At 46.7% G+C, this 16,613-nt stretch overlaps 1 protein-coding gene across 2 annotated transcripts in view; it reads right to left on the bottom strand.

Annotated features, from left to right (window-relative positions):
- Positions 1-2,409: 2,409 nt before the first annotated feature.
- RBP2 (retinol binding protein 2) overlaps positions 2,410-16,613 on the bottom strand; it is a 57,088-nt gene continuing 42,884 nt past the window's right edge. For both annotated transcript variants that reach the window (XM_036092284.2, XM_036092285.2), the window contains 3 exons: positions 12,098-12,276; positions 4,212-4,313; positions 2,410-2,673 (listed from right to left, as the gene is read on the bottom strand). In XM_036092284.2, coding sequence (XP_035948177.1) covers positions 2,623-2,673; positions 4,212-4,313; positions 12,098-12,276 — 332 coding nt within the window. In that variant the 3' untranslated portion in view covers positions 2,410-2,622. The remainder of the gene's footprint in view (positions 2,674-4,211; positions 4,314-12,097; positions 12,277-16,613) is intronic.

Here is a 16,613-nt window from a genome sequence, read left to right as displayed (position 1 = left end):
ACTGGGATTTTTCACGGGGCAGGCTTTCTTTAACTTGCAAGATCAGGCCCCCTGGTTCACAGCTCAGCCCCACCCCCCCATCTCTCAGGACACCCCTGGAGGCTGGCATTCTGAGGTTCTGAGAGTCTTTCCCAGCAGCCCTGCCCCGCCTTAGTGTAAGACGGGTTTTCAAAGGCGACCCCTTCCACTCTGTTCCCAAACAGCCTTGTGCATGTTGGGGGAAGCATTCCTGTCATGGTTTAGTCTTGAAATAGACCGAGGAACAGAAATAGGAAGGAGGTGACCTGCCCCATCTCCCCCACAGTGCGTGAGGGACGGGAAGACAGGCCCTGGCCCAGAACATCTGCCTGGCTTTGAAATGAGGACCTCAGATGGGACTGCTTCTGAGTGCAGGTGCATCTTTGTTGAACAAGAAGGATCAGTAGAATGAATACAGCCACTATGGGTCTTTTGCACCACATGTCAACTAATCCATTCGGTTACTCTTCATTTGTAGAAAACATATATTGAGAAAATCCCACTTGGAAATGGGAGTTTTAAATTATATTCTTTGTTATCTGTAATTGTAAAAGTGCTCTGCACATGTAAGGAACAAGTCAGTGTTTCCAAAACACTGTGCAGGAGTGAAATGCTGTGGGTAAGGGGGTCCCAGGGTTTAAGGTCTGGCTTCTTTGCTGCAGGACTTTCCAGAGCTTTAAAAACAGGACTTCTCGCTGTGAATTTCTAAGACAGAGCTATAGTTCGCAGCATTTCCAAAGCTCAGTGACCGCGGGGCGGGGGGTGGCTAGCACCCCCGAGAATACACTCTGCAAAACCTAGGATCACAAGTTACTAATAATTAGAACCTGTGCCATGGACAGAACGCTTTACAGCTAGTCCCCAGTGGGCTTTCAGATGGATCTTGCTCTTGAGGGACAAAGGAGAGAGTGATTTGAGGCAGTGGTGGGCTAGGGCAAGACTAGGAGGGGGCATCAAAAGAGGAACCCGAGGCTCCTGGAGAGGCTCCAGGGGAGCTGCGGACGAAGAGCTTGCTTCACCAGTCCCTGCCCTTGGTCCCTGGTCTGCCCCAGGAGATGGGCCTGCAGCTCCTCGGGAGGCTCCCCTCCTCCCTAGCATCCATGGGGAGACCCCTCCCCCCTACCTCCCCAGCCAGCATGAGACCCCATCCAAGCACTTCCCTGGCTTTCCTGGTGCCGGAACATGGCATAGCTGTTGGGGAGAACAGCTTGCCGGGAGGCATGGCTGCCTGGTCACAGGGGCTTAGGCCAAGGCTGGCCCTGGTCCACATGGCCAGATTACCACTTTACTCTCTGTCCTCAATTCCATTTAGGATGCTCAGGATCAATGAATAATCTGTTCATTCAAGTCACACTGGAGTGGGTGAATACCATGTGCTACCTACCTCTCTGCGGATAAACCTGCTTTTCAAAGGTACTGCTTGCCTAGCGGTGGGATTTTAGGCCCTGCTACAGAGGGGGGAAGGAAATGGCTTTGACCTGCAGGGCCTTCCCGGGACCCCATGAATGATCCACCATAAGTCTGTCCCTGTTGACCACTCTGCTCCTCCAGGTGCACTATTCCATTTGTGTATCCAGTAGGAAAATACAATTCTTCAGAGTAACAAACCTAATGTTCTGGAAGCACCAGGAGGCCTCGGAGGTACTGACCCCTCACTACTTAGCATCCGCTCATCTGGACCCCTGGGCTGTAGAGGGAGTAACTCTACATAATGACCAGAGCCAGCAGGGACCTTGTTCCTGCCATGGGTCAGGCCCAGCTCCAAGCACTCCATATACACTGACTTGCTTACCCCTCATAGCGACCCAGCGGAGGAGTTGCTATTTTTGTCTTTTCGTGTCATAGAAGAGAAAAACAAGGATAGAGAGGTCAAACTATGCACCCGTGGCTACCCAGCTAAGAAGTGGAGCAGCGAGATTGGAACTCAGGCTTCCTGGGAGAGCTTGGGAGTCCTCTGCACGGGTGTTGCTCTGCCTGGGGCTGAAGGGCAGAGGGCTGTCCTGGACCGAGAGCAGCGGGTCCTACAGACCTGCAGAGACCTTTACAAGTGGCTTTCCCCGTGCTGCTGAAGGCAAAGCACAAACGGGAAGCCGTATGTGTCTGAAAATAGACTCTTGGAGAAATGAATGTATTATCCAAAGAAATGAATCTCAAAGGGCAATGAGTAGGGGATGCTATCTTAGCCAGAGAATGTTTCCAGATAAAGTAATCCCCCAAACAAACGAATTAACAAAAAACCAAACAAAACTAAACCAAAAAATAAACAGCAACCACAACAACAAAGGCTTCCCAGAGAACCACCAGGCAGGCAATCACCACTTTTGCCTGTGGATAAAACCGACAGTTCTAGAAATAAAGGGAGATAGATATAAAGGGTTTCAAAGTATGGGAGTGATTTTTGTTTTTTCATTTAATGCCAAGTTTCAAAGAAGGAAGAATATGTCTGTCAACTGTTACACACTCATTCTATTTAAAATCCATGCAGATGTCTTAATGGGCTCTGTCAGGAGTGGGAGGGTCCCCCCCACCGGCTGCTTCCCAAAGGCTGCAGAGAACCCTTGGTGGTGAGTGTGGAGCCCAGGCTTAGCGGCCCCCTTGTGGCCATTACTTCTTCTTGAACACTTGATGGCACACCTGGTCACCACAGGTCAGATCCTGCAAGGTCAGAAAGTGGGTGAGTGACTCGCAGGCCAGGCCTTCCTCTGCCTGCCCGCCCCCCCCACCGCCCCGCCCAACCTCTTGGTGTCTGTGAGTTGGGGTGGGGGTGGGGAAGCTGGAATACAGAGGACACTTAGTAATTCTGGGCAAAGTGCATCTCATAGACCCAATCAGCTGGCATGCCCTGCAGGGAGCAGTAATTTGATTTTGACACTTGGATTGAGCTTGAACAACTATAAAAATGAAAGATGTAAAGAAATTACCCTCTTGGGCGGGATTTTTCCTACTCCCGTGATTAAAGCAACATCTCTTAATTTATAAAAGGCAGTGAAGCCATGAAGAAGGAAAGGATCTAGTGGGGAGAAGCATTTGAAAGGCAAGGGCCCGGGAATATGCGGGCTGGTGGGCTGTCACTCCATGATGTGGGCTTTCTGGCCCCTGGTGATTGGAATGTTGGTTGGTGGCATCCCAGGCAATGACAGGGCAACAGGGTGTGGGCGGCAGAAGGGCTCCCCCAGGCCTGTCTATGCAGGCAAGATGCTGCTTTTCATCCAGACAGAGGGAGCCCCCAGGCCTTATCTGTACCTCATGACTCCTCGAGGGAGGAGAGAAAAATACGAGTGTGGGGACGGCCACAAAATCATTGCAGCTGACAATGAATCCATTGTCTTAGCCACAGGGACCACTGGGGATTGTACTACAATTAAAAAAATCCATCATCCAAACCAGAGCAGGTAGGGAGAACCGCCAATGGAAAACAGGGTGAATGCTTCCCATTTATCACCAGTTGACACTACCTCCAAAATAAAGATCTCAGGTGAGGCCAGCCCGGCTCTGAAGGGCACCACGGTGACCTGAATACTGACACTGGGGCCAATACCTGCCTGACTCCGTAGGTGAAGGAATGACTGAACGAATGAAGAGCCATTTAACAAATGAGTGACTGAATGCATGAAGGAGTGAAAGATTTCTCACTATATGAATGCCGGACACATAAATTGCCTTGAAGATTGAAGACTGAAAAATTCAGCTATCTAGACACATATAATTCATTTCAGGAGATCAGCCATTGTTCCTCCTGCTCTGTTCTAATGCCAACACCTGTGGTCTGTAAGGTGGTTCCCAAGCCCGCCTGCCCCTATCCATCCCACTCCCACCCCTCTTCTTCCTGGCTCACATAATGGTCAGAAGGCCTGGAGCCACCCTCCTCTGGCGCATCTTCATTCTGTGCCTCACATTTCTCTTCAGCTGGTCTTTAACAGGTTCCCTGCATTTTTCCTGGGATCTCGGCTTCCTAACTCAGCATTTTGAACTCTCATTGTAATTGCAGCTTTTCACAGAAACAGTCATATAGATTTCTTCCTGGGGTGCCCTGAGCCAGATGGGAATGGCTTTCTGACTATATGACCACACGCATTTGGCTGGAGCTCAGGGGAGGAGAGCAGGGCCATTTTTCTTGTCAAAGCACCTGGTGAGGTGAACCTGCAGTTTGTGTAAGCACTGTGGAAGGGAGCTGGGCCCACCCCGGGACTTACCAGGTACAGCTTGTCCCCTTCAACCCACTGCCTCCAACCACGGTTCTCCTTCTCCCCCTTCTGCACGCACACAAGGACATCACCTTCCCAGGTGACCAGCGTCTGCAATGACAGGTTCCCAGGGAAATCAAATGTATGGCCTTGATTGGGACGGAACAAACCGAAGCCCGCAGCTGCGGTTCCTGCGGCCATTGCCAGGTTCCTGCCTGCCTACAGGACAGAGCCGTCAGCCTCTGCCAAGCCAGGATCTGCCAGACTCACTTTCCACATATGCCTTCCATTCCTGCCAAACCGGTTTTTTGTGGCTGGTTCTGTTCTCTTTCAAAGAATTCTAGGGGCACCAGGGTGGCTCAGTCGGTTAGGCGTCCGACTCTTGAATTCAGCTCAGGTCATGATCTTGGGGGTTGTGAGCTCAAGCCCCACTTTGGGCTCTGCACTGAGTGGGGAGACTGCTTGAGATTCTCTTTCTTCCTCTCCCTCTGCCCCTGCCCTCACTCATGCCCTCTCTCTCTCTCAAATAAGTAAATAAATCTTAAAAAAAATAAAAAAATCTTAAAAAAAAAATTCTACTCTCTCATTTTATCATATGGTGAAGATAGCATTACAAATCGGGGGGAAAGATGACGCATTTGACTATAAATGATGTAAAATTTCTGGAAGGGTAAAATAGCACAATGTCAACAGATGAAGAACAAACTGGGAAAAATACTTGCAACACATATCAAAGACCTGACTTCCTTATATATAAAGGGCTCCTATAAATCGAAGAGAGAAAGATCATTACCCTAATAGGAAATTTTAAAAAGGACACAGCCAACAACTTACAAGGAAAAGAAAAAAAAAAACAACCTAAAACCCAGCAGATGGCTTTTAAACCTAAGAAAAGATATTCAACCTTACTCATAATAGGAGAAATGCAAATTAAGGCTGTTTTTCAGATACAATTCATCATACAGTCAAAGATCAAAGAGTTTGATAACACACTGAGTTAGAGGAAGTGTGGAGAAGCAGGCCCCTCTGTAAATGGCTGGTGGATATATAAATTGGTCTGAATCCTTTTGCAGGGCAGTTTTATATTACCTCTTGAAATATAACATTGTGTATACTCTTTGACCTAGAAATTCTGCTTCTGGGAATTTTCCCTACAGGAACTGCATGGTGAGGGCTGCCTATCGTGGGGCAATAATACAGGCAGAGAAGCTACCTGACTAGGAGGGGACCACAACAGATGGCTCCAGGGCCATCCTCATCATCCAGAAGCAGGAGGGTGGCCCTGCTCCTGGTGTTGGGCTTCCTCCGGACAGCAGTGCAGACTGGCTAGTCGTATGGGGGCGGAGGGGGGGGGGGCAGCAGAGATGCAGAGCTCATGCTGGACGGCCAGGCTGAGCTGAGCAGCAAGTTGAAGAAGCCATAAACCTACTGAACCCCAAGAGGCTCAAACTCCTGGGCACACACTTACAGATTATACATCCCCACACCCCCAACTCCTCTGGCTTCTCTTTCTCCTTTTATTTCTCCTAGCACCTGCCTCGGGACAATTTGTACCATCCCTAGGTGGTTCTCCAGGGCCACCCGCCTCTGAGCCCAGATGAGGACTGCACATGCACCTCCTGAAGGATGATGTCACTCCCATCCAGACAGTGGTTTTGCATCGGTCTTGTCCTTTCTCAGGGATGACCCCGATGCCAGCTGGTTTTCTTCCAAGTATGTGCAAACTGTATTATGCTTCTGTGAACAATATTATGCTAAGGACCAGACGTTTGCTTTTCTCTCTATCTTGTAAACCTGGTTGGTGACAAACTGACCTGTGTTTCTTTATTTACTGTCCTTGCACATTCGGGTCTATGTTTGGGGACGAATTTGTTTTCTACAGATTGTTAAGTCTACCTAGTTCTAAAATAATATTTGACCTTGACCATATTATATATTTTATGTACAATTTTATCCCTCCTCATTTTACTCCTCAACACATCACAATGTTGTTTGTTATGGCAAAGGACTAGAAGCCTCATAAATTCCATCAGTGGGTGGCTGGTTAAATATGTGTGGTTCATCCATGCTATGCAGCCCTTGAAAGAAGGAGGCAGTCCTATACCTATGGAGGAGAGCAGTCTCCATAGTGTATGGTGAAGTTAAAAATGCAAGGAGCATGGCCATGTGCATAAAACAAGGGGGGGGGAATGTGTATGCATGCATATGTTTGCCCATATTCTCTGCAAGGAACTAAAAGAGCCCTTAATGGTGATCGTCCCCGAGGAAGAATCGAGAGGTGGAGGGCAGGATGGGAAGGAAATTTTACTTTTTACTGTTTAAATTTTCTTAAACCATCTGCATGTATTAATAGTCCCTAAATTAATTTAACAATAAAATTCTACATGTTTTCTAAAGAAAATACGTCTCCTCCTTCTTTGGGGCCATCCGAAGCCTCACATCTTTGAATGTGTTGAAGAAGCTTAATTCACAGGTTGCTCTCCTTGCTCTTCTGGGAGGGAGATGTTGTCTGGAATATTCCAGAATTCTCTCCCAAATAGATGAGAAAGGAATATTCATTTATCATTGCTCATCATCAGTCATGGGACTCAGTTCCCTCCCAAAAGGATGAGAAAGGACCCATGTCTTCTTATTTGGGCAAGGACTGTGTCTTGTAACCCCCTCTCCCCCAGCCCACATTGCCTCACACATCATGGACACCTAATACATGTTGACTGAACTAGTATCTATCTCCCCCAATAGACAATAAGCTCCATGAAAGAAGAGGCCACGTTGTTTCTGCAATACCAGACTCAGCAGAGAAGGTGCTTGGTGAGCAGTGTTGAATGACTCTGTGATTGAATTATTTTGTTGAAATGGAATCTTGAGGTAAACCCATGTGGGAGAATAAATGAGTGTATATATTCTTCATTGATGATCATTCTTGACAATGACTCAGCCAGCCCTCCTCCTTGCCTTGATTTCTATGGTCCCCCTGGAGTACACACATGACCATCAATATGGACACTGCATGGTAACTGTCCATCTACTTGTCTGCTTCCTCATGAGACTGTGAGATCTTTCAGGGCAGAAAGAGCTCTAATTCATTACTTTACCCATAGCTCCTGACCCAGGCCTCTCATGTAGTAGGGGTTTGGCAAATTCGTAGAAGGAACAAAAAAGAAAAATGTTGGTGCACGAGGGCCTGTCCTAATATTTTCTTTTAATAAATCTTAGTAGGCAGCAAGATTAAAAGTTATTCTGACCCTAAGTAAATTGGTTACCAATGAATTATGGTAATACCTACAATGTTATAGCCTTACTCCCACATAAAACAGCCAGTAAGAAGAGAGAATGGTTAAATGAACTAAAATTCCACAAGTCAATTTGCTTTCAGTTGGTGTCCCTCATCCCTGCATCAGAGGAAGCTCTGAAAGAGGCTCAATTGCCTTAAAAGATCTTGAGGTTGAGGGGATGGAGACAAGTGAGGGAAACCATTGCTTCTGAGCCAAAGGATAAAGAAGAAGCACTTGCACTGAATTAGAGAAGGAAGCTGGGCCCACGCTGCAGTTTCCCTCTCTCAGTGTCCGCAGTTAACATTGTTAAAAACAGCCCTGTATGGGAAATTAGATAAGGTACTATCTCAGTGTTAAATTTACAGAGGTGGATAATGATACTGTGATTATATAAGAGAATATCCTAATTCTTAGGAAACACTGAATTACTTAGAGGTAACACATCAGATTGTTCAGAAAAAAATATGTTTATAATAGTGAGAGAGCATGTACAAAAGATAAAGCAAATGGGGCAAAACGTTGACAGTAGGTAGTTCTCAGGAAAGAGTATATGGATGGTCTTTGCTATTTTCATGCAACTTTTCTGTAAATTTGAATCAGTCCCCTAAGAGGTTTTTTGTTGTTGTTGTTGTTAAAGGAAAACAACGGCTCTTTAAATTAAGCACATTGAAGAGCACCAAGAACATGATTAAACCTTCCCAGCGCACCTGCCCTTGTGCAAGAGCGATTTTGGCAGCGCCCACCCTCCCCTCCCGCAATTCCAAGTGCGGGCTTCCCCAGAAGCCTGCTGCCCCTGGGCTCTCGTGGACACCACGTGACATTCCTTGTTCTAACCACCGTAGTCTGTGTCTGCTTTCCCCTGCCCTGATTGTCCGCCCCAATTACTTATTGCTTTCAATGGAGATATAATTCCCATACGATAAAATTTACCTTTTTAAAATACAATTCAGTCATGTTTAGTATATTCACAAGGTTGTAAAACTGTCACCACTGTCCAAATCCAGAACATTTTCATTGCCCCTCAAAGAAACCCTGTTCCAATCAGCAGTCACTCCCCATTCCCTCTGCCCCTGGCAACCACTTTCTGTCTCTAGGGATGTGCCTCATTTTTTTTTTAAATATTTTATTTATTTATTTGAGAGAGAGAGAGAGAGATAGTGACAGAGATAGCGAGAGAGAGCATGAGTGGGGAAGAGAGGGAGAAGCAGGCTCTCCGCTGAGCAGGGAGCCCAAAGTTGGCCTCGATTCCAAGACTCCAGGATCATGACCTGAGCCGAAGGCAGACACTTAACCCACTGAGCCACCCAGGTGCCCCTAGGGATTTGCCTATTCTGGGCATTTCATGTAAGTCATACAATATGTAGCCTTTGTGTCTGACTGCTCTCACTTAGCAGGATGTTTCCCAAGGTCATGCAGGGATGTATCAGTGTTCCATTCCTTTCTACGCCTGCATGCTATTCCATTACATGAGGATCAGTTACTTCTTTTTAATTTTATTCTGGGTAGCTTGTGTAATTTTGAAAAGGGCTTTAAATCCTCTTAGAAACAAATCAGAGTAGTGAGTGAAAAATATATATGACCTGCAGGAAGGAAGAAGAGGGTCCCTGGGTCCCTCAAAGTGTCGACCCCACAGTTAAAGTGGTGTCACCACCCCTGCTCTGGGATGGCATAGATCTGGGCACTCTAGGTAGGGCCCTATTGTGCCTCTGCTACAACTCCACCCCCCACACACATCTCTCCCCCAGACTGCCGAATGGTGAGGTGCTCAGAGGGGTTCGTGAGGGTGACAGAGATGTTCAGAAGTAGAGCCCTGGAGAATAAGAGCATGAATACTCTAGCAACACGTGCACATACGCACACACAGACGCATGTGCACACGTGCAGACACAGATACGTGTATGCCCATGTGCACACACACATGTGAACATGTGTGCACATGCACACGGACACACAGCTTTGTGCACCCTCAGGCGTGCCACCACATGCGGGCCATAGAAATTAACCAGAGAGATAGACTCACTTGCTCCCTGTGGTCCCTTTCCAGCTGAAGGGTTCCAGTCAGACTACAGCAAGTAGGTAGTCCCAAGGGCATCTGGTCTGGGTTGTGATGCTCATGGGAACAGCCTTTTGCTGGAGACTGGGGAAATTCTGTCCTGGGGACTTCTCAGGCCCCACCAGTCTCGTGTGTGTGTGTGTGTGTGTGTGTGTGTGTGTGTGTGTGTGTGTGTATAAGCCCCAACTTTTTGTTGTGGGCAAAGCGGAGATAAGAAGTGGGAAGTGGGATTCTCTTTCTCTCTGCAGCACCACGAGCTGACCCTGGGGAAAGGCGAAGAGGCACAACAGTAGGTGTTGAGAGGCAGAATACTCTAATGGTCAGGGTTGGAAGGATGTAACTTATCTTAGGAAGAGTGAGTTCTTTACTATTAAAGGTGATGAAAGAAGAAGTCAGAGAGTACAGGCGTGCTTTTCCACAGCCCACATCCAGAATGGAAAGGAGAGGAAAATGAATCATTGTGAACAGATTAGGCTAGAACAGCAGAGTGATGCAAAAATTCAGTGACAAATTTCCCATCCGTTCTGGTGTCTGAGGAATTGGCCTTCCAGCCACACAGTTCAGAGAAGCCTTGTCGATTCATCAACCCCTCAGGGAGGGGATTCTACAAGGGGCTGTTCCAGAGCCTGGAAGCTTCGGCCCTTATGCCAAGACTGCTCTGATGGAAGCATTTCCAAAGTGCTTTTCATTTCCCACTTTTCTTTAGCAAGGAGCACTAAATATAATTCAACCTTGACTTGATGGCTGAGATTATCAATGTTGCAGGACAATTTGATGGAGAAATAAAATGTGTCTTGCTCTCTTGGCTTTAGAGTCATCGCCAAAGAATGATGACAGCTTTTTCTCCCCACCCCAGGAGAGCAGCCAGAGCTCATGTCCCTTGCTTTGGGGGAGAGTTGAGACCTCTGACTTTGAAAGAGCTCCTGGAAGCACCAGAGAAGAGTGGGACTCTGGAGAGAGTGGGGCTCGTGGTGAAAGGGGAAAGGCAGGGTGGAGGATTCAGCTTCCTTGTGGCACTCTGATGGGCTGGCCCACTGCTGGGGTGAGGGCACAGATACCTGCAGATGAGATACTCACTTTGGGAGCCAGGGCAGAGGTCCTGGTGGCTGCATTGGCATGGAGGGAGCGGGTACTATAAATATGCAGGCTGCCCATCCTTGTATAAACTGCATGGACCTGGACAGTGAGTGGTCAGTGGCAACCATGGTGAATGACAAACTGGAAGTCCTTCCAAGTTTCCTGGGCTGTATAATCCATGCGGTTCTTGCATGATGCTAAGATTGGAACTGGGGGGGGGGGGGGTGGATGCCTGGGTGGCTCACTCAGTTAAGCATCTGCCTTTGGCTCAGGTCATGATCCCGGGGTCCTGGGATCCAGCCCTGTGTTGGGCTCCTACTCAGTGGGGAGTCTGCTTCTCCCTCTCTCTCTGCCCCTCCTCCCATTCGTGCTGGTGCTCTCTCTCTCTCTCACTCACACGCACTCTCAAATAAATAAATAAAATCTTAAAAAAAAGATTGGAATGGAGGAATCCTTAAATATGACTGAGATTGCATTTCCCCCTGTTCCTGTTTGTGGGGACTGACCAGGTATAATTGGATTTGGATAACCAAAGACAGGTACACTGAGTGTGAGTGTGAGCACTGCAGCAACTGGACACTGGGCTGTGATACCACATGGTGATGCAAAAGGCAAGGGGGGCCTGCTGTTACCCTGTCTCCCCCTGCCCCCTGCCCCCAACCCCACTTCTCCCTGCTGCTGTCATTCTCTGCCTTATTTACAAACAGCTCCTCTAGGTGAGGGCCCGCTTCTCTTGCAGAGTCCAGTTCTCGGGCCTCGAGATAACTCCCCACTTGTGCACTCAGAGTCGTCTGCTCACTTTCAGGGTCCTACCTATATCTAAGCAGTTCAAGGGGCTAGAAGTCTGGACTTCCGGTGGATGGAGATTTCCTTGATTATGTCCTGTGAGTTTAAGGTGATGCTGGGACAGAAACCATCAACATGCTAGAGATTTCTCTAAGTAACTAGCACTGGGTAAACCTTGACTTCTTTAGTCTACTGAGTTTTTCTGATTAGCACTGCATTTTTCTTTAAAAAATCCAAAATTGAGGTATTTCATATAAAAACGTATGAATTCTCAACATCTCTTGAAAAGAAAAAAAGCAGCCTAGCAACATGAGGCCCCCGTGCTCCATGGCAATGCTTGGCTGGTGCTGAGTAGGGCTGCCCTGGGATGAAGAGCTGTGCTACCCAGCTTGCAAAATCACTGTCACTCCCTACGATATTGCCCTTGCCCGTCAGGCCCACGTTGGCATAGGAGCTGGCCTCCTACCCCAGGTCCTGGACAGGTCGGCAGTCCTCTATCTCTCCTTCGCTTATAAGCTTAGTGTAGAAGCCAGCTTGCTTCTCCCTGCTGAGCTTCCGATATTTGCTTATTGCTAGCATCAAGTCACTCTGGTCCCCTCTCCTGATCCCTCCCTGGTTGTTTCTGTCATATTTTCATTGTGAAGCCAGATGGCTGGCTTCTGCACACAGAGTATATGAGTAGAAATGCCAGGCCAGGTCCTCACCTTAACAGTCCGGTTATCCAGGCCCTTCGTGCACTCCTCAAACTCCACTCCAACAGTGAAATCCAGCTCATAGTTGCGGAACGTGCTGTTGGTTTTTGTCTTGAAGTTATCGCCATCTTGATTAATAATCTTTGTCTGAGTCAGACGGACTGCGATCTTGCGGGTGGCAAAATCAATATCTGTTGGCAAAGGGAGTCGTGGAGGTTATGATGTGCTCAGCCAGACTCATTCATTTCTTTAACAAGGCCAAACATCCAGGACCAGATACTCAGACCATGGGCAGCCCACGTTTCCTTGCTCAGATGGGAAACAAGAATTGTCTTACACATGGCCAGTTTGGACATCTCAGTCAATCGTCTGGAAACCTAGGGTCTCTCAGTGCCTCCTCAGAAGCCTGATGGGGGGGGGAGGTAGCAGGCAGGGCTCACCCCTGAGCTGCAACTCCCAGTAGGCATGTGAATTCATACACACACGTACACACATGCATATGCAGGTATGTGCCCACACACACACCCCTCCCCCACAGAAGCTCCATTCTATTTGACATATTGGATTTCTTCCTAGGAGTTTGCTGAATGAAAGATCTCATGGTTTAAAAGGAAAAAGACTGCTTAAAAATAACCAGTCTAGATCATGGGTAAAAATGGGCCTTTTGTTAATGTCCATGGTAGGTAAGGATACATACAAACCTCCATTTTTAAAGCAGATTGGGGGTGTACTTAGCTAGGCTCTTCTGCCTCAGTCATGGGCCCCCAGGACAACGTTAAGCACATTTCAGACACTTAATAAATACTTGTGCAGAGATTTCTTTTGTTGCTTTTAAGGAAAAGATGAATGATTGTTCATATTTTTATTATTGTGAAAAGTTTAAAACAAACTAAAGTAGAAAGGAGAGTACAAGGAACTCCACACATCCATTACCCAGATTCAACCATTATCAAGATTTTGCCAATTTACTCCATTTACATCTTTTCTTTGCCTTGATTTTTTCCCCATCAAATTCTATAGCAGTTCTTTTTATCCCCGGCTTTACTAAGATACATTTAACAAATAACATTGCATCGCATTGTATCGCCTTAAGTGGTACGATGTGATGATTAGATACACATATATGTTGCAAAGTGTTGACCAACAATAAGGCAGTTCTTGGGGTGCCTGGGTGGCTCAGTTGGTTAAGCGGCTGCCTTTGGCTCAGGTCATGATTCCGGGGTCCTGGGATCGAGCCCCGCATCGGGCTCCCCGCTCAGTGGAGAGCCTGCTTCTCCTTCTCCCTCTGCCTGCAGCTCTGCCTTCTTGTGCTCTCTCTCTATCTCTCTGTCAAATAAATAAACAAAATCTTTAAAAACAAACAAAAAAACAAAAAAACAAACAAAAAAAACCAATGAGGCAGTTCTTTTTAAAGTTTAGTATGTATCAGAATTTCCAAGACAACTTGTGCAGAGATCTTTGGGCCCCAGTTCCATAGATTCTGACTCTGTAGGTCTTGGGGCAAGCTGTGAATCTGCATTTCTAATAAACTCCAAGGTGATGTTCATATTATCGGTCATTGATCACACTTCAAGCAGTATTGCTATGACAGATTGACAATTGATACATTGGCAGTATTTGTTTTCACATATATTTTTGATTGAGACAAATGGCAATGGGTGTTTGAACATTAAGTCTCACCAGAGAGCCTTCCAGTTATCTTTATATCTTTATTTTAAAATAGGGAGGAAGTTATTAGGAAGTATTTTTAAGGAAAACGTATTCATTTCTCAGAGACTATTAGTAAACAAAAGGGAGTGTGTCCGTCAGTGGGGTGTTTCATTTACTAAGCTTTGAATTTTACAGTATGAAGTTAGGTGTGGAGCCAAACTTCTTGCTAACCTCTGGTTGTGTATAAAATGTCACCCAAGCCAAAATGTCACTGTCCCGTGGCATAGATTTAGAAACAGAGGATAATTCTGGAACTTGCTATAAACATCATTAAGCTCTTAGTATCTAGCCAAAATCATATTGGATCCCCTTTATGTCTGTGAATTCTCCAGATATTTTTAGATGCCAATCTAAATCTTTAACTTTTTTTTTCCAGAAACTCCACCTGGAAGTTTTTAAAAATACTGACATTGGTTCTATCATAACCCAAAGATAATAATGACCTCAAGTGTAAGAACAATTCAAATTCATTGAGTGTTCTTTCTCTGAGAATCCCAGCCCCTGGTAGGTCAGTAATTAAACTTCACACTGTATGCTTTCTGGTGGGGGATAAATACTGTTGTGCCCATGAGGAAGACCAGCAGTTACCAACAGTTTAGGAAGTTCCTGGCAATATGGAGAATTAACACCTCTGCTGGCCTACCGCCACCCTTTCTGCTGCCCTTCCATGGTAGCCAGGCATCACTCCCCTCATCCTCTCTTCCCATTCCTTTGTGACTCATCTCCTTCTGGATCTCTTTAATTACTAACACTCTTCTCCTCCTAAAGGGCCAAGAAGATACTAAAGCTGGCTGGTTGGACCTCAGTATGGGTCAGCAGTTTGACTGCAGCTAGGAACCCACAAGAGTACCACATCTGCATGGGGAAGGTCCCTGCCTGGGCTTTTGGACCTGAAATTGTATAGTCAGCCTTTATCATAAAGGGAATAATTTCAAATAACATCAGGCGGCCCAGAAGGTAAAGGGATTACATACCTGTATCCTAAGTTGAAAAGAAAAACAGGTTCAAGTTGGCATGAGCTAGTGCTTGAATGCTAGTGTCTTGCTCCAATATTATTCATGACTATTGGTTGAGAACATTGCATGTTTAAGAATTCACCAATGGGTCCCAAAGCTGGCTGTCCATCAGGATCATGTAGGAAGATGTAAAAACTACAGATTTCTGGGTCTTACCCTAGACCCAGAATCTCTGGATGGTTTTAGATCTTGGATTTCATCATAAGGGGCTGTATGGAGAGACTTGTACGGTTTAGAGGAAATTTGAAAGCCATGACTTAAGCACCTACTCCTCAAGCCATAGGTGATGACATGGAGGCCCAGAGAGGTTAAGTGACTTGTCTAAGCACACACAACTGAAAAAGCCATCACAGGATTTGGTAATTGGATGGATATGTGTGGAGGGATCAGGTTGGGAGGAGAAAACAGTAGTTTTGAGCTTGGGAGTCAAGGTGCGATCCAGAAGCATCGGAGAGAGAATTAATCTTATGGGGAACATAGGAGCTGAATTTTAGGTCAGATGATCTGGAGGCTACTCTGTATGGACCCTTGGTAATATTTGGGGTGGTAATTAAGACACTCCTTGGAACCAACTAGGAATGGGGCCCTAGGGTGGAACCACCCTTGGGAAACCTCACCCAACAAACCCATGAGATAAGTATTGTATTATCTCCATTTTACCAATGAGGAAACTGGCTCAGGGAAGCTCCGTCACTCTCCCTGGGTTGTATAGCGAGGAAGTGATTGAGACGGAATTTGACCTCAGAATGGCCTGTCTCTGGGGCCAGCACAGTGCTCCACAAGCTCTGGGCCAGCCTGTCTTGTCAGAAGGTCAGACCACCAGAGTCTGTGCACTTTCTGTGGCTGCCCAAATACCAGTAACTTCTGAGTGACTCTTCTTTACAATTCCCCTGGAGCTGCAGGGACTTCTGGATCCAACTAGAGGACACCTCCCTGTTTGGGGCAGTTTATGTTTCCCAGAGCTCTAATGTACTGTCTTTACCACACAGCAGTTGTTTTCTGGGCTCAGGGTCCTCTACAAAGTCTGAGCTGGATCAATCGCACTCTAACCCCTGGCCTTTTTCTGATAGCTCGTTTAGCTTCTGCTTCGTGGCTTAGGGAATTGTACCCAGGACAGCCAAGCCACACAGCCTGCAATGAGGCCACAGGACGTGGAATTAGATAAAAGCTCTCTCTGCTGCCCTTTGTGTGTGAACACTTCTAGGCTAGCATTCACAGAGGCTGGGGTACCCCACTGCATTTGCCATGGTGCTCAGCTTCATTGGTCATTGGGTGGTCCAAAAAATGTGGCTCATAATCAACTACATTTGGGAAATGAGGAGGTAAAACCAAGAGAAGCTGGTTTCTGAAGAAACTGAACTGAAGAAACACTGAAGAACTTCACAGAGCCTTCAATCTAGGAAAGATGCTTTGTAACCCCAACAGTGGGGATATAGGATATGGACTTTCCCAGTCTTGTGTGGCTGTAGACCCACCCTGTGGTGGGACATCCCACCTGGTTGGTCTGGTGTTCCATAGAACATGATACAGAAAGGGCTGACAAAACCCTCCAGCTTTCTCTCAGTCACCTGGGCCCTGCAATTATGGAACTATCTCCTGTTTCATTTTCTCCCTTCAAGGTAACTGCTGGCCTGTTTGGAAGGGAAAAGAGTAAACAGGACCAAGTGGTCAAGTATCTCTGTCTTAGAAATTAATCCTCCCTTAAAATTGCTAAAAGCCACTGAAGAGTCTTCCATATCTAGTCAGTATAAGCACATGCTTGTGGCAGGCAGAGGGCTAACATGTCACACTCCAACTCCTGT

The sequence above is a fragment of the Halichoerus grypus genome, chromosome 1 (genome assembly GCF_964656455.1).
Source record: "Halichoerus grypus chromosome 1, mHalGry1.hap1.1, whole genome shotgun sequence".
NCBI lineage: Eukaryota > Metazoa > Chordata > Mammalia > Carnivora > Phocidae > Halichoerus > Halichoerus grypus.
Note: the sequence above shows the minus strand (reverse complement) of the source record. Positions and strands in the feature narration are given on the sequence as shown.